General features: G+C 62.5%; 1 protein-coding gene across 1 annotated transcript; it reads left to right on the top strand.

Annotated features, from left to right (window-relative positions):
- Positions 1–548: 548 nt before the first annotated feature.
- Positions 549–17,019, top strand: AKNA (AT-hook transcription factor). The gene is made up of 22 exons (XM_066563151.1): positions 549–660; positions 6,362–6,623; positions 6,740–7,677; positions 8,140–8,214; positions 8,693–8,840; positions 9,217–9,374; positions 9,876–9,935; positions 10,027–10,127; positions 10,224–10,410; positions 10,488–10,615; positions 10,672–10,875; positions 11,051–11,252; positions 11,343–11,449; positions 11,849–12,063; positions 12,237–12,423; positions 12,649–12,822; positions 12,969–13,072; positions 13,267–13,362; positions 13,450–13,551; positions 14,022–14,132; positions 14,368–14,515; positions 14,763–17,019. Exons 2-22 carry the CDS (start codon positions 6,458–6,460, stop codon positions 15,019–15,021), a joined length of 3,870 nt encoding a protein of 1,289 aa, XP_066419248.1. The 5' UTR covers positions 549–660; positions 6,362–6,457; the 3' UTR covers positions 15,022–17,019.
- The last annotated feature ends 108 nt before the right edge of the window (positions 17,020–17,127 follow it).

The raw sequence follows: 17,127 nt of genomic DNA, 5'->3' as shown, positions 1-17,127 counted from the left end.
TTCCCAGGGTTGGCAGGGTGGGTGGGAGTGAAGTGGCGGTGGTGGTGAGGGGATGCTCAATGTCAGCCCCATCCCATCCCATCCCATCCTTGACCCATCCAGCCCTTATTCCCATTCTATCCCATGCCCAGTCCTATCCCCATTTCATTTCATTCCACCTCATTCTTTCCCATGTCAATCGCTCCTCATTCCCACCCCATCCCTTCCCCGTTCTCATCTCAATCCCTGCCAAGGATCTCTGGGATCGGCCATCCCATGGATCCCATCCCATGGATCCCATCCCATCCCGTCCCAATCCCAATTCCGGGAATGGGCAGCGCCCCGCCAGGGGGTGCCCGCGCTGCATAAATTATGCCAATGAGGTTCCCTCAGCCGCGGCTCTGATTGGTCGCCAGCGGCGGGATATGCAAATAAAAGATGGGCGGGGTTTATGCTGACGACCTCTCGCTCCGCGCGCGGATTGGCGGAGTGCGGCGGGTATGCTAATAAGGGGAGGCCACGCCCCCTGGCGCCGCGGGCCGCGCTTTTGTCCGGCGGGACCGGGCCGGGCTGGATCGGGACTGGGACCGGGATCAGGACCGAGATCGGGACCAGAACCGGGATCGGGACCGGAGCCGCCCAGCGCCGGCCGAGGAGGCGCCGGCCGGGCTCTCCCTACAGGTGGGCAGCGCGGGGTGAAGGCGCCGCTCCAGCAGTGCCCGCGGGCCAGATGTGCCCCAGCTGTGCCCGGGGGGGCTGGGAACGGCTGGGCCGCTCCCTGCAGCCCCTGCTGCAGCTGGAAGGAAGGAGAGAGCCCCCGGGGCTCCGCCGGAGCCACAGCTGGAGGCACAGCTGGAGACGCAGCCCGCGGGCCCCATCCCGGGGCCGCATCCAGAGCTCCCGGCTCTGCTGAGCCCGGCTTTGCTGAGCCCGGCTCGGGCAGGGCTGGCTCGCAGCCGGGAGCTGCTGGGGTCCCTGGGCGGAGAGAGGGCACCCCGAGCCCTGGCAGGGTCCCTGCGGCCGAGGACACGGGACACGGCGGGAGGATGCGGGACACGGCGGGAGGATGCGGGACACGGCGGGAGGATGCGGGACACGCCGCTCCTGACCGAGGCGTGTCCTCCCCGCGCCATCGCAGCCTCCGTGGCCCCGAGGAAACTTGTCAGAACTTTCCTTCTGACAGTGCCTCCTCCCCGCCGGGGCCGGAGGATTCCGGCAGAGTTTCGTCAGGGGCTGCGGAGGCGGCTCGGAGGCTCGGCCGGGGCTCTCGGAGGCTGCGGGGCCGGGAGCTGCCGCCGGCTCCTCCGGGTGAGTCGGTTCAGCTTCAGTTCCGTGTTTTATTTAAAGGGCAGCCGTGTTCATGGCAGCCGCCGGTGCCCGAGGGTGTCGCGGGTGTCCCGTGCTCGGCCGCAGCCGCTCGGTGCCTTCCGGGCAGGGCTGAAATCGCTTCTTAAAGTTCAAGGGCAGGCAGGGAGCGCGGCAGGGCAGGAGTGATGGGGATGAAAAAGCTCCAGGGAGAGCTCAGAGCCGCTCCCAGTGCCTAAAGGGGCTCCAGGAGAGCTGGGGAGGGACAAGGGATGGAGGGACAGGACACAGGGAATGGCTTCAAACTGACAAAGAGCAGGGCTGGATGGGATATTGGGGATGAATTCTTTACTGTGGGAGGTTGAGGCCGTGGCACAGGGAAGCCGGGGCTGGTTCAGCTCAGCACAATCTCCCCGGCCGTGTCCCCGCTGCCTCTCTGCCCTGTGCTAAGAAGGGATCTCCGTGGCAGCGGCTGTGCCGGGGACAGCGGCAGCGCTCTCCAGACGGGGATTAAGGCTGTCTGTCCTTCAGGGCATTAAGGCTGTCTGTCCTTCAGGGCATAACAGCCATCCGCCCCCAGCCCTGCAGCCCGGGGATGCACCCCAGCCAGGACAGGAGGGTCCGTGTGCCAGGGAGGAGGGAGGAAAGAAGAGTTCTCTGTCTTGTCGGGCTTTGCTTCTGTGCAAGTGATGGAAAAATGACATTTCCATGGTGTTTTGGTGCCTCTCCGTGGGGGTGTGGCAGTATGGGGGGCTGGGGGGGACGTGGCCCCTCCAGCTGCTGGAATTGGGGTGACACGTGGGCTTTGCAGTGATGGTGACAGGCGTGTGCTTTCAGAGGACCAGCGAGGTTTGTCAGGCTCTTCCTCGCTGTGATGGTCCCTCCCTTGTTCTAGTAGGAAATAATGCAAACTGAGAACGCAGCGTTTCCGCTTCTCTGCCCTCTTTCATGGCTATTAAAACGGGGCTCTGTGGGCTTTAAAAAAGGGTTTATACACCAGGAATTTCTCCCTCCTGGAGCGCAGACATGCCTTGCCAAGTTTCAGCCCGAGGCCGTTCTAGCCTCCTTCAAACCTCTCTAAAAGAGATGCAAAACATCCATGCAAGGCCCTGGGATGGGGGCTTAGCCCCCCCTGCATCCCAGATGGGCACGGATGTGCAGGAGGGGCTTTAACCCATCCCAGGCAAAGGAATTTTGGGACACAGGGCAGGAGGGTAATTCCACATCACCCAGAGAATGTGGGGATGGAGCTGCGGGGTTTAGAGCCCCCCAATCCCCCCTGCTCTTCCCGGGGCTGACAGGGCAGTGAAGGCAGAGTGACAGCAGCCCTGACCCCCCCTTCCCTGTCACCGAGCGAGCCCTGGGGCGGAGGATGCTCCTGTCTCCTCTGCTGTCAGCACTGATAAAGCCAGGAGCTACGATGGCTCCGTGCTGGCCTGGATGGCTGCTGCTTCCCTGCCCACGCAGGATGAGCTGGGCGGGATCAGCCTCGCACCTCGGTCTTTGCCCGGGGCAGGGAGTGGGACAGGGATGGGATCGGGGCAGGGATGGGATGGGATGGGATGGGATGGGATGGGATGGGATGGGATGGGACCAGGGCAGGGATGGGACAGGGAGTGAGACAGGGATGGGATTGGGACAGGGATGGGACAGGGATGGGATCAAGGATATTATGGGGCAGGGAGTGGGACAGGGATGGGATCCAGGCAGGGAGTGGGACAGGGATGGGATCAGGGCAGGGAGTGGATCAGGGATGGAATGGGATGGGGCAGGGATGGGATCAGAGATGGGATCAGGACAGGGAGTGGGACAGGGATGAGATGGGATCGGGGCAGGGAGTGGGACAGGGATGGGATGGGATCGGGGCAGGGAGTGGGACAGGGATGGGATCCAGGCAGGGAGTGGGGCAGGGATGGGATCAGGGCAGGGAGTGGATCAGGGATGGAATGGGATGGGGCAGGGATGAGATCAGGGATGGGATCAGGGCAGGGTGTGGGGCAGGGTTGGGATCAGGGAAGGGAGTGGATCAGGGATGGGATCAGGGCAGGGAGTGGATCAGGGATGGGATGGGATCAGGGCAGGGAGTGGATCAGGGATGGGATGGGATCAGGGCAGGGAATGGGACAGGGATGGGATTGCTGCCTGCAGAAAGGATTCAGGAGGGACAGACAGACCTGGCAGCACCCAGCACTGCTGGCAGCATCCCCCCCTCAGCTGAGCCCCTCTACCCTGAGCCGCAATTTGGGACAGCCCTGGCTGGGATTTGTAGGGCAGGAGAGGCCTGGAGGGGCTGGTGCAGAGCAGAGTTCAGGGTTTTTTAGCTGAGGCTTTTAAATTTCTTTTTAGCTTTTTTTCCCAGTTGCCTGTTGCAAAAAAATCCTGGCTTTCAAAGAGGAAAATTAAAATATATGGATACATTTCTGCACACACATTTGGGATTGTTTCTGTTTGATTTGTGGCTGCTGAGCATGAAGCCACATCATTTTTCAAGCTTTTCTGCGCTCCCATAACAGGGAGAAAATCACTTAGAGGGGGGAAAAGATTCTGAGTGTTTTTGCTCTTGCCACCATGCCCATCAGCAGAGGGATTTTCTGGGAAAGCAATAACTGTGGCTGGGTTTGGACTGCAGCTGCTGTGGGCTGTGCATGTGGGAATCGCTGCTCAGAAATGGGGTGACAAAATGTGAGTTAGGCATGGCCTCCTTCAAGAGATGCAAAATCCCCATCCCTTGCCTGGGATGGGGTTAAAAAACCACCAGAAATGGGCTGGGAATGTTTTAACTCCCTTTATCCCAAGAGAACAGGACCCCCAGGTGATGGAGTTTTTTTGAGTTAGGTCTTAGGAGCTCTTAGAGAATTTATTACACTTGAGATAGCTTAGTTACTTTTAATGATATAAAATTAGTAGGATGGTTTTTTAGGTAGCGTTGGAAACAGAAAAAAATTAATAAAAGGCAAAATAATAAAGCTCTTGTAGAGAAAAACTGAGTTAGGGGTAAGAGGTTTTTGGTTTTTGTTAAGACATTCCACAAAAGCAATTATTTCCTTTGTTCTCTTCTTTTTTTAGTGAATTACTTAGGTGGGAGTTTTTGGCCTTTGGTTAATTGGGCAGCCCCAGGTTTGAGGTGAAGTCCTAAATGTCTTGTGAGGTGTCTTTTTACCCAATTGAGGAGAGCAACTTTTGGGCTTTTTTTTGCCTTTTTAAGTAGACAAAGAATAATTTGGTCACTCTGTCAATAGCAAACACAATCCTACACCCAGGCTCCTTTCACCCAGCACTCTCCTGTGGGAATCCTGAGCGTGGTGTTTGGGGCTCCTCATGGCTCTGGGATCCTGCAGAGCTCCAGGTGGGATGGGAGGCACTTGGTGGGGATCTCTGGGATGTGTGTAAGGACTTGGGGCTGGAAACATCCCAGCCCAGGGAGGAGCTAAAGCCAAAATCCCTCTTTGGTTTCAGTAGCTCAGAGTCTGAAGAATCCTGTGGGCAGCCCCGGTGGCATGAGAAGCTGTGGAGCATCTCCAGGTGTAGGGAATGGAGTTATCCACTCACTGTGGGGGAGAAAACCTCATGCAAACCCCCCAGGAGGTTTGCAAGACCCTAAGGGATGCTTTGGGCTTTGCTCCTGCTTGAAATCCCCAAGGATGCAGGCAGGGCTGGGAGCAAGGCTGGTGCAAGGATGATGCCCTTGACGCCAGGCAGGGCTGGAGAATAACCTCAAACCTCACAAACACCCAAGGAATGTGCAGAACTGAGGCTTGGGAGAGGATCAGAGGACTTTTCCCAGAGCATGTGGGTGCTGTGGATAGGTTTACTCCTCATCACCCCCATACCCCAGCCAGCAGCACCCCAAAATCACCACAGCACCCCAAAATCACCACAGCACCCTCTGGCTAAGAGCAGCCACCCCAGGGATCATGCTGTGGTTTCATTAGCTCGTCAAGCTGTCCTCTGCGTGCCACTAATTACACATTAACGAGCTGGCTTAATTGGCTGCCTGTGAATGTGCCAAGACAGGCCACAGTGCCTGGGTGCAGCCACAGCACCCCTGGGAGTGAGAGCAGCATCCCAGGCTGGGGCCAGCTGGACCCTCCCTGTGGAAATCTGGGGGAATTTCTAAGGATGGCTGAATTTTGGGGCTTTAAAGCTTAATTTAGGTCTCCTGGAAAATCTTTGTGCTGATGTTTTATGGGCCAACTGCTGATGGTCCCAGGGATCTCCCTCCCCTCTCTTCCTACGGCATTTTGCTCTGAAATGGATTAAAAAATAAAGGTTTTGATAGAAAATGCTGCAGGAGGAGAGTTCAGCCCCCACTGCGCAGGGCCGGATGGGGTTAAAACTTTTGTGGCCACCTGCAAACTTGCAGGAAACATCATTTCCTCCTTCTGCAAAAGCTGGGCTGCCCCACAGGCACAGGAAGGTTTCGGGGCGCTCGGTTTTCATGGGGTCACAGTGATGGGGATGTCCTGAGGCTGCTGGTACAGGGTGAGTGTCCCCTGCATGGGGCTGGAGGTGCCTGGTTTGACCCCCCCAAGCCAAAATTTGGGCTTATGGGGCTCCAATCCAGCAGAGGGGTTGGAAACCCCGTGGCCTTTCTTGCCACACTCCACATTTGGGGTTTTGGCATCCGGCTGCTGGAGAAACCCTGTGCGGGGGTGAAGGGGGAGCTCATGCTTTGGGATCATCATGGGAATTTTTGTATCAGGTCTCTGCTGTGGCCCCACATCCAGAGGGCTCTCTGGGGTGCTCCTGCCCCCCCAGCACTGCTGGTGGTCCCCAGGGTGTGGCTGCCCAGCTGGGGTGACATCCACAGGGTGCCAGCATGGCCTGGGTGTTCCCGGGGTGGGGGACAAACCTTTTGGGGTGGCCCTGAGGGGCTCCTTCCCCACGAGGACCTGGCAGAGATGTGGCAGCTCCAGCTTCAGGGTGGGATGCAGAGGTGGGGGGGTCTGATCCGAGGGTGTCCCCACCGTCATCGGGGGTTGTTCTTGTCGCCGGGATTTGGGGGACAGGGAAGACACCTCAAACAGAGCGCACCGTGTCCCGCTGAGCATGCCTCCCTCTCCCCCGGCGCCCCCAGGACGCGGCGGCGATGCTGTGACCTACATTCGCGACAAGGAGGTCCCCAGCCCGCCGCCACCGCCGCCGGGCCATGAAGCGACACAAGTGAGGGGCCATGGCCAGCCCGGCACCATGGCTGCGCTGGACACAAACAGAGCTGACGCGCTGGCACGGCGAGGAGGAGGAGGAGGAGGAGGAGGAGGAGGAAGACGACTTTGAAAGGCGGATGGACGAGGATGGGGTCATCGGCCTGGGGGAGGGTGCCAGGAGCCCCCCGTGGGGTGAGTCCTGCCCACAAGGGGTGGTCCCAAATGTCGCCGGAGCTGCTGGAGAGGGGGGGCCGGGGACACCGGCTGGGTGTGGGTGGCCACAGCCCCGCGGTGCCGCTGTTTTGCAGGTGGCAGTGAGGAGCTGGAGGAGGGGTCCCCGGCGCAGGAGGGGCCATGGCACCCGCGGCAGGAGCCGGCCGAGGAGGATGAGGAGCGGGGCAGCTCCGGGGGGGACGAGGGGCCCTGGGGGGCGGAGAGCGATGGGGACCCCGACCCCGAGCTGTCCTCCGGGGGCTGCTGGGGCTCGGGCTCCAGCGGCAGCCCCGAGGCCGTGAGGGCCGGCCGGGCTCTGTGCCAGCCCCGGGGCTGCAGCACGGACGGGGGTGACACCTCAGGGCTCTCGGACGCCAGCCCTGGCCCTGGCACCCCGTCCCGCCAGCACCGGGGCTGGGACACGGCCGGGGACACCATCGGGGGGCACAGGCAGGAGTGGAGCCCGAGACGGAGCCTCCCCCCGCAGCTCTCCCCCGATGGCCCCAGCCCCGAGCGTGTGCCCGAGCCCCTGAGAGCTGGCACAGGGATGGCACCTGCTGGCTCGGCACCCACCGGGCAGCCCCAGGGCGCCGGGAATGCCCCGGCACCCCAAGGGCACGGCAGATCCCGGGTGCCCAAGAAAGCAGCGCCCGCCGTGGTGTCCCCCAAGCCCGCCCGGCAGTCGCGGTCCCTGAGCCCCCGGAGGCGAACGGGTGCCAAGGGGACAAAGGATCCCTCGGGAACGGGCACCGAGGGCACCCAGTACGGCCGAGGGCGCCTCAACCACCCCCTGCCCGACCTGTCCAAGGTGGAGGCGCGGGTGAAGTTCGACCAGAGCTACCGCCCGCCCCGGGGCCGGGTGCTGCCCGCCCGCCCCCGCGGCCCCATCGGCTTCAAATCCCCGGCCGAGATCGTCCGGGAGGTGCTGCTGAGCAGCGGCGAGGGGGCGTCCCCGCAGCCCCCCAGCACGGCCGGGCTGCCGCAGGAGTTCAGGTCCCCCAGACAAGCCACGGCGCTGGTGCAGCAGCTCCAGGTAACGCCCGGCTCCCCCCGTTCAGCCGTACTGGGAGGGTCTGCAGGGTGGGGGGACATGGGGGTGTCCCTGCCTCTGGGGCATCCATGGGGGTGTGGTGCTGGTCACCCTTTCCCGGTCCTGCATGGAGCTGGCGAGGAGGGAAGGAGCAGGGATGTGGGCAGTGCTCAGCCTGGGGACAGGATGCTCGTGTCCCCCCGGGATGGTGGTCACCCCCACAGAGCTTGTGACCCTCAGGATGTTTGTCCTCCTGGGAGGAGAGGGGGCTCTCCCCACGCGGAGAAAAGGGGGTCACATCTGCACAGAGGGGTTGGGTGTTTCGGAGAGGGGGTTCCTACAGCCCACCCATGGGACTGCCCCTCCGTGCTGTCCCCACACAGGGCTGCCTCCCCCCTTTAGCACCCACCCCTCGGGCATCCCCCGTGCCGGGTGCTGTCCCCCACTGGTGTCCCCTCCCTGCAGGACGACTACCACAAGCTGCTGACCAAGTACGCCGAGGCTGAGAACACCATCGACCAGCTGCGCCTGGGCGCCAGGGTGGGTGGGGGCTTCAGGACGCCTGGGGGGGTTCCCCTCTCTGCTCCCCGCTCCCTGAAGTTATGAGTTGTGCCTTCCTCCCCCGGCCCCCCTCCTCTTCCTCCTCCCGGGGAGCTGCGGTTGAGCGGTCCCAGCCCAGGGACGGGGTTGAGGCCACCGCAGAGCCCACAGCAGCCCGGGGAGCATGGCGCCCCCCTCGTCTGGCACGGTCCCCTCCGTGCCAGGGCGGTGGCTCAGCCAGATTGTCCCCGGAATGGCGGGACACGTCTCTGAGATGGCAGGAAGCGCGTCCCCGTGTCACCTCTGCCACCGCGTGGGTGGGGAAACTGAGGCAGGGCTGTGCCAACCACCCCCCGCACGTGTGTCCCCACCTTCACCGCACCCACTGCTGTGCCCATGGGGTGCTTCAGGGTGCCCCGGGGCACGGTGGGTGGGTCGGGGTGCGGGCTGGCTGCCCAAACCCGCTCTCCCTGCCCAGGTGAGCCTGTTCTCCGACCCGCCCCAGCCCAGCCGCAGCCTCGCGGTGGGCACCGTGGCCACCGGGAGCCGAGTGATGACCCTGAGCATCCCACAGGCACGGACAGCGGCTCTGGGCATGGCCACAGCCCCGGCCTCACCAGCTGCAGGTGTGTTGGTCCACATCCCACAGCCCCACACCTCACCAGTGTGTTGATCCATATCCCACATCCCACAGCCCCACACCTCACAGGTGTGTTGATCCACATCCCACAGCCCCACACCTCACAGGTGTGTTGATCCGCATCCCAGAGCCCCACACCTTGCAGGTGTGTTGATCCACATCCCACAGCCCCACACCTCGCAGGTGTGTTGATCCATATCCCACATCCCACAGTCCCACACCTCACAGGTGTGTTGATCCATGTCCCCTGCCCTGCTCACGGCCCTCCTGCTCTGCTTCTGGGAGGATTGTCCCCCACAGCCCCTTCCCCACGCTGGTGTCACCACTGCTGCAGTGTCAATTGTCCCTGTGTTTTCTCACAGCTGCAGCCCCGGGACCATCAGAGCAGGGGGGTTCACCCCAGCCTCGGTCCCCTCCTCTGCCCGGGGGGTGCTGCCCCACCTGCCCCGGGCCGTGCTGCTGCCCTGGCCCCCAGCTCACCCGGGCCCTGGCAGGGCAGAGCCGCAGGCTGCAGGCACAGGTAGGGACTGGGGGGCTGCTGGGGGGCTGGGCGTGGAGAGGTGTGGGAATTGGGAGCTGTACAGGGGGGTGCTGAGGGGCTGCGTGGAATAGGGGTTTTGGGGAGTGCTGGCTGCAGGGAGGGGATTTGGGGGGAGTTTTGATGGGGGACTATGGGGATAAGCTGGGGAGGCGCTGCTGGGGGCAGCTGTGGAGGGGATCTGGATCAGAGGGGTTGGGGGAGATGCTGTGGGGCGGGGGAGTGTTGTGGGGTGCTGGGGAGGGCGGGAGGAAGTGGCGGGAGGAAGTGGCGGAAGTGGCGGAAGGAAGGAAGGAAGGAAGGAAGGAAGGAAGGAAAGAAGGAAAGAAGGAAAGAAGGAAAGAAGGAAAGAAGGAAAGAAAGGGAGAGGGCTGCAGTGGGGGATTGCACTGGAGCAGTCCCTGGGGATGCTTCATATAGGGGGTCTAGGGGGTGCAGAGGGGGCACAGCAGGGCCATGCTCAGCCCATACAACTCCGGCCAGGTGGAATCCTTCGAAAGCTGGGTGCGTGCAGGGACCCCCACACCCTCGGAACAGCTCCAGGTGTGTCAGCCCCTTCCCCGACCCCAGCCTGGGGGCATGGGGCATGCCCGGGGCCCATTGGACAGGCTCAGACACCGCTCTTGTGCCGCAGAGGATGAGGATGCTGAAGGATGCACAGGATGCCCTGGAGCGGGAATACCTGCGAGGCCGGCAGCAGCTCCCAGCGACTGCGGGGGGCTTTGATCCTGACCGGTACGGGCTCCATCCCCCTGCCACCCCCTCCCCAGAGCCCCCGGAGAGTCCCCGGGGGTCGCTGTCCCCCCTGCACTGATGGCTGGTGTCTTGCAGGGCAGTGGAAGGGGAGATTTACCGCCTGGGGCTGCGCCTGGAGGGGCTGAAGGAGCGGCTGGAGCCGGGGGCCAGGCGGCAGCCCCCCCCTCAGCCCCCCCCTCAGCCCCCCCCTCAGCACCCTCTGCAGCCCCCCTGCCCCCCAGCCCCATCCCCACCACCGGCCGCCCACTCCCCACGCCCCGAGGTAAGCTGGGGGTGCAAAGGTTCCCCACCCCACTGCATTCATGGGGGGTTGCCCCTCTCACCCCCTTGTGCCCACAGAGCCCTGCGCTGGTGGAGGATCCTCAGGGGACAGCAGGGGACAGCAAGGGGGTGGCAGAGGGGCTGCCCTGGCCCCTCTGGCACAAGCAGAGCCAAGTGGAGGAGGATTTTGGGAACCTGCTGGAGCAGTGAGTGCCCTCACAGCGGGGCAGGGGGGGCACAGGCACAGGGCATGTCCCCAAAGCCACCTGCTCCTGCCCGCGGGTCCCCCCAGGTACAAGCACTTCAAGTCCTTGCCGGAGTTGCTGAGCCTGGAGCGGCTGAGCCTGGTGGGGAGCCAGTCCCAGGAGGAGGTGGATGCACCCACGGCAGGGGACGGTGGCCCCAGCAAGGTCCCCTGCAGGACACGGTCACTCGAGGAGGAGCCCAACCTCGAGCCCTTGGCCTTGTAAGTGCTGTGGGAGGCAGGTGTGAGCAGGTTTGATGTCAGATCTCCAGTTTTATTTACCTTGGGGTTAACAGTTTTACCATGGGGCCTCCTCCATGGCAGAGCTGGACCAGGACATTTCCCCATGTCTGGGGTTTCTCTGCCCCATCATTCCCTCTCCATCCCCTCCCCACAGGCACCTTCCACAGAGAAGAGCTGCGACCCTTCCCCCCAGAGAACCCCCAAACCTGGAGGAGACACTGGGCCACCCCTCCCCTGCCACTGCTGAGGAGCCACCAGCCTCTGCCAAGCCCCCCCTGGGGGTCCCTGGGCCACCACGGGTGTCCCTGTCCCTCGGTGGGACAGGCAGCGGTGCCCCCCAGCCCGGGCCCCGCAAGGTGAGTCCCTGGGACTGTGGATCCCTGCCTGGGACCCCCCCACAGCCCCCCGGGCTGCTGGGCACCCACCCTGCTGTCCCTCTGCAGGAGCAGCAGCGCATCGTGTCCCCAGAGACCGACAGTGGCTTCGTGGGCTCGGAGGCCAGCAGGGTGTCACCCCCTGTGCACACCCCCGAGCACCATCCCCCCGGCCCCAGGTATGGCTCTGCCTGCAGGAATTAGGCTCTGCCCGCGGGATGTGGGGGATTTGAGGAGCAGGGATGGCAGAGAGGCACCGAGGGTGTGGGGAGCAGGGTTGGAGATGTGCAGATGATCTTTCAGTTCCTTCCAACCCAAGCTGCTGTCCTGCAATTCAATGATTCTATCAGCTTTGCTGAGAATCATCTTTTGGAATCAGTTTCCTGATACCTGAGCTAGCAACACTTTCTTCAACTCACACTGCAGTAAGTGTACTCTTCCTCACAGTGTGTTGCCATGATGATGCTCTTGGGATATAAAAAGAAGATAGTTTAAAAAGAGTAGCTCTTTTAAAAAAGACAAGCTCCCGTGGCCAGGGGGAGCCCTGGGGCTGCCCACATGACCCATCCCTTCCGCAGGGCTCGGGGCTCTCTGGGACCCTCCGTCCCCATCCCCAGCAGCCTCCGTTCCCCACGGGAGAGAGAGATGACCCCGCTTCCCTCCGAGACGGCACTGATGGGCATCTACCTCCCGGAGGGCACAGGGGGGCCCCCCAGCAGCCCCTCTCGGAGCAGCTCCCCCCCTCGCTGGGCTGAGGGCAGCGAGGTGGGGCCAGACCCCGACGGTGATGGCAGTGAGTACACAGGACTCGGCGAGGGTGAGAGATCTGGGGGGCCCTGGCTCTGTGGCTCTGATTGTTGGGGTTCCCAGACCTCCACGTGGTGCTGATGTCACCCTCCGTGGAGGGAGGTGTGTTCCAGTCTCTGCTCGATGATCCCAGCTCACTGTGCTCCCCTTGCTCCCCAGCTCACACGGACTCAGAGGTGGGAGCCAGGAGCTGTGCCAGCGCCGGTGGCCACCCCCCAGCCGTGGCCAGGAGCCCCACCAGCCCCCTGCCCTCCCCCCAAACGCCATCCCCCACCCTCCTGTCCCCCGACCTGCCGTCCCTCGACCCGGCTCACTGTGACCTGCTGGGCTCCCGTCTGGAGCGCGAGTGAGTGGCTGTGTCCCAGCACCCCCAACCAGGCCAGACCCCCGTGGGTGACACAGGGACCCCCCAAAGGCACCCACAGGGCACTGGATGCCAGCCCAGGCTTGGTTTTGGGGGGGGTCCCAGGGGGATCTGGGAGGGGGGTGCTGATGCTCCCCAAGGGCCACCAGCACCGCTGGGGTCCCTGCTGGCTGCCCCCCCCTCACTGGGACATGTGTCCTGGGGCAGCCAGGCCATCCGGGCGCTGCAGGACGAGGTGTGGCGGCTGCGGCGGAGGCTGGAGGAGAGCCTGTGCCACTCCCGCAGCTACCCCGAGGGAAAAGGCACTCCCGGTGTCACCCCGGCCCGGAGGCAGCCGGTGACCAGCGGAGCATCGGCCCCGCAGGACGCGACACCCTCGGGGTAGGTGGCAGGGGGGACGCCCCCAGCCTCAGCCTGTCCCCATCACTGCTGTAAGCAGGGAGGGGTTTGGCTTGAGGGGACTGCCAGCCTGGTGGGTGGAGGTGGTGACAGTGGAGGTGGTGACAGCATTTCTCTCCCCTGCGCAGGGAGCCGAGCCCCCCTGTGCGGGGCAGGGCGGCCCCCAGGGTCACACCCATGCGGAGGGGAAGGTCGGCATCGCTGCCACGGAGCAAGCCCGAGCTGGACCTCGGTAAGTGGGGTGGGGACAGAGGGGACACGCTCCTCCCTGCGTGCCACTTGCCCTCCCCATAATGTTGTGGGGCTGCAGGACCCTGGGGTCCTGGTGGTCCCACGGAGCCCGCAGTGCTCAGCCTGGGGTGGGTCCTGCAGGTCTGCAGCTGGGTCCCGGCGGATGCCACCCCCCTTCCCTGTCCTCCACCGCAGCCTCCGAGTCAGAGCCCGGGCCCCGGGCACCCCCCGCCCTGCGGAAGCGCCTTGGGAAGGCCCCGGGGCCGGTGACATTCCGGGGACAGCACGCAGGTGGGGGCTGGTGGCGGTCGGTGGTGGGGCTGAAGGTGGCTGCCCCTACCCTGGGGACCCTGCCATGCTCACGCTGGGGTTCGGCAGGGACACGGTACCAGACAGGGACACCACGTGCCACGCCGGCACCCCGGGAAGAGCCGGGCACCTCGGGGTGTCCCCGATGTCACAGGGGCAGGACGGCATCAGGTGAGTGGTGCTCAGCCCCTGCCCTTCCCTACCACCGCTAACAGCTGCTAATGACCTTAATTAATTAACTGGAGAGGCTTAGGGAGGGGACAGACAAACCCATTCCTCATGGCCTGGGGCTCTCCTCACTGTCCCTTGGCCAGACCCCACTGTCCCCCAGGGCAATGCCCTGACCTCGTGGGGGTCCTGCACGGGTCAAGCCCCCCTTGGCATTTGTGCCTGTATGGGCAGAAATAGCTGGGATTCCCTGGGATTGCTGGGATTCCCTGGGTTTCCAGGTGTCACTGGCAGCACTGTCACCTGTCCCCAGCCCTGTCCCAGGTGCCAGTGCAGAGCCCACCTTTGCAGACCCCCCTTTTCCTGCAGGGAAAGCCCCCTCCCCATCTCACCATCCCCCCAAACCACTCAGCTCTTCCCAACCATCCCTGGCTGGCAGTGCAGGGGCCATTCCTGATGTCCTCTCTCCACAGCTGCATTTGGGGGAGGTGACACTCCCAGGCACCCCCAGCACAGCACCCCCAGGAGAACGTCCTGCCCCACCTGCCGGGCACCCATGGGCAGCAGGGACACAGCCACACATGGTGGGTGACAAGGGTGACACGTGCCTGGCACAGCTCCTCACCATGTGGGGGCTGGCTGCTGGGACAAGGAACAACCTCAGCCCCCTGATGATGCCAGGGGACTGTGCCCACCCAGTGTGGCACAGGGGGTGATGGCACTGGGGCTGACACTCCATGGGCACGCCTGGGGACACCAAACCCCCATGGGGACACTGAACCCCCATGGGGACATCTAACCCCCTTCCTCCCTCAGCAGAGCATGTCCCTGGTGGCTCCTGTCCCCCAGGTCCCCAGGCTGGAGCCCAGAAGCTGGAGCAACCTGGAATTTGGTACTTGGCAGCCACCCCTGCTGCCACCGTCTGCCTGGCACCCGTCCCCCTCGTGCCTTACATGCCCTCCATGCTGTAAGGATGCCCTGGGGCTGGGAGGGGGTTCAGGGGGGGTCAGCATCCCCCAGGGGTGGAGGGAGAACCCAGGAGGGGCTGTCCCCACCCCAGGGATCCACAGTGGGGTGACACTGCCACCGGCTCCTCTGTGTTCAGGGGGTGGTGCTGTGGGGTGGGCATGGAGGAGATGGGGAAGAGGGATGGAAACAAGGTGGGGTGGTGGCACAGACCCCATCACTGAGCCTGTGTCCCTTCTTCTTCCCAGCTACTGCTCCCCAGCAGTTCCTACCTCAGCCCCAGCCCTGGCCGGGGTCCCCCTCGGTGTCCCCCGGCGGGCAGAGCGTCCCCCCCGGCCCCAGGGCCACCAGCGCTGCCTGAGCCTGGAGCTGGAGGAGCTGGAGGAGCTGAACTGGTGCCTGGGCCGGGCTGTGGAGGCTGCCCAGAGCGCCAGGCTGAGCTCCAGCCGCATCAGCCGGGCCCTGGCCGCAGAGCTGGGCCGGCCACGGGGCTCCTGCCTCTTCTGAGGGCCCTGCTGGCACCTCCAGGGCCTCCGTGACACACGAGAGGGGGATGGAGCCCTCAGTGTCCCTCACTGTGTGCTCCCTGTCCAACATGGGGGCAGAGGTGCCTCCAGCCCCTCTGTGCCGCCCAGAGAGGAGGATGGGCCCCTCAGTGTCCCTGCACTGTGTGCCCCCTGCAAAGCCTGGGGCAGCAGGGCCAGAGGTGCCTCCAGACCCTCCATGCCACCAGGAGAGGAGGATGGGCCCCTCAGTGTCCCTGCACTGTGTGCCCCCTGCAAAGCCTGGGGCAGCAGGGCCAGAGGTGCCTCCAGACCCTCCATGCCACCAGGAGAGGAGGATGGGCCCCTCAGTGTCCCTGCACTGTGTGCTCCCTGCCAAACCTGGGGCAGCAGGGCTAGAGGCACCTCCAGAGTCTCCATACCACCAGGAGAGGAGGATGGGCTCCTCATTGTCCCTGTCCTGTGTGCCTCCTGCCAAACCTGGGGCCAGCAGGGCTGCAGGTACCTCAGGGGTTCCTGCCCTGGCTGCCACCCCCTTCCTGCCCTCCCTGCAGTCCCTGCATGGCCTGTCCGTCTGTCTGTCCATCTCCAGGAGCCCCCAAGCTGCAGGAGGGGGGAAGGTGAGGGCAGGAGTCTCCAGCATTCTGCAGCACCATCCCTTGGGAGCAGCAGGGTGTCCCACTAGGGCCGTGGCCACCCCACCCTGAGCACTTCTGGGGTGCTCTGACCTCGTGTGGGTCCAGCCCCCTTGGCAGCTGTGTTTACCTCTGTGCCTGTGTGGGCAGAATTCCCTGGCATTCCCTGGCATTCCCTATTCCACCCTTTCCAGGCCTCCCCAAGGGGCTCTGCCCTCTGCCCTTGGACTTGAACCCAGCAGGATCCTCCCTGGGGAAATGTATTTTTTTGTTGGTTTTTATGTGAATTTTTTAGCTAATAAGCAGCTAAATCACTCTTTGGAGTGTTGATTGATGATCTATAATGTGTGTGTGTGATATATGTGTATCTATAAATGGATATATCTAGATAGGCATATCTATATTTAGTTTTCTGTCTATATCTAGAGAGACAGATATAAATAGATCTGTGTATGTCCAGATCTGTATCTGATTCTATAGATATATCTTTCTACAGATACATATATATAAATATTCTGGTTTGCATTTCCAGCACAACCCTTAGGGCATTTGTGAGGTTTTTTCTGGTCATCCCTGGATGTGGCCACCCACAGCATCATCCAGACAAAATAAAATGAAGGGAAGCTGGGCTGGTTGAAGAGAAGTCACCTGCTGAGACCAAAGCAGGTGTGGGGCTGTGGAGCCCCTGTTCCTCCCAGCTGGGTTTCTGAGGAGTTCATTCCTATTTTTTAGGGAAAAGGATGTGGTTGGGGCAGCTTTTCCTGGTATGGGTCCAGCCAAACCCCCTGCTCCACCCCCAGCACCTCAGCCTGTGTTTGTCTGTAGGACCTACCTGAAGTGCCAGTGTCAAATGTATTTATTTATCTTTTAGTTGTTGTACAAATACCCACATTTGGAGGGAGGGATCAGTGAGGGACTCGGGTCTGGAGCTTCCAAGCTCCTCCTGAGCCTGATCCTGACATGAGGCGTTGGGAATGGGGCTGTCCCTTCCTCCTTTTTTGGGCCAAGAGGGCTGGGTTTGGGGGATTTTAAAGAGGTTTGGGGGATTTTAAAGAGGTTTGGGGGACCTTAAAAGAGGTTTGGGGGATTTTAAAGAGGTTTGGGGAGTTTAAAAGAGGTTTTATTTGTCTCTGGTTGCCTCTGCTCATGCCTGTGCCCCAAGCTGGAAGCTGTGACTCCCCCAGCCCAGGCAGGGCATGATAGGAAGATGTGGAAAGTGTGGTTAATTATTCCAAATGCAGTAGCCAGGACCAAATGCTGTTTTTTTTCCCTTATCCCCTATTTTTTAACACCCAGCAGAGCCACTGGGCTGGTATTTTGTACGAAGAAATCACCTATTTTTGAAGGAAATAAATGCAGTTGGATGACTCGTGTGCTGATTTTCCTTCCCAAAGCCACTCCTAGGGGGAGGTTTGGTATCACCACACCAGGAGCCCTCCCTTGGGGTTGGAGGGAATATTTTCCCATGCCTTTTC

This window comes from Molothrus aeneus, chromosome 19 (assembly GCF_037042795.1).
Source record: "Molothrus aeneus isolate 106 chromosome 19, BPBGC_Maene_1.0, whole genome shotgun sequence".
Taxonomy (NCBI): Eukaryota; Metazoa; Chordata; class Aves; order Passeriformes; family Icteridae; genus Molothrus; species Molothrus aeneus.
Note: the sequence above shows the minus strand (reverse complement) of the source record. Positions and strands in the feature narration are given on the sequence as shown.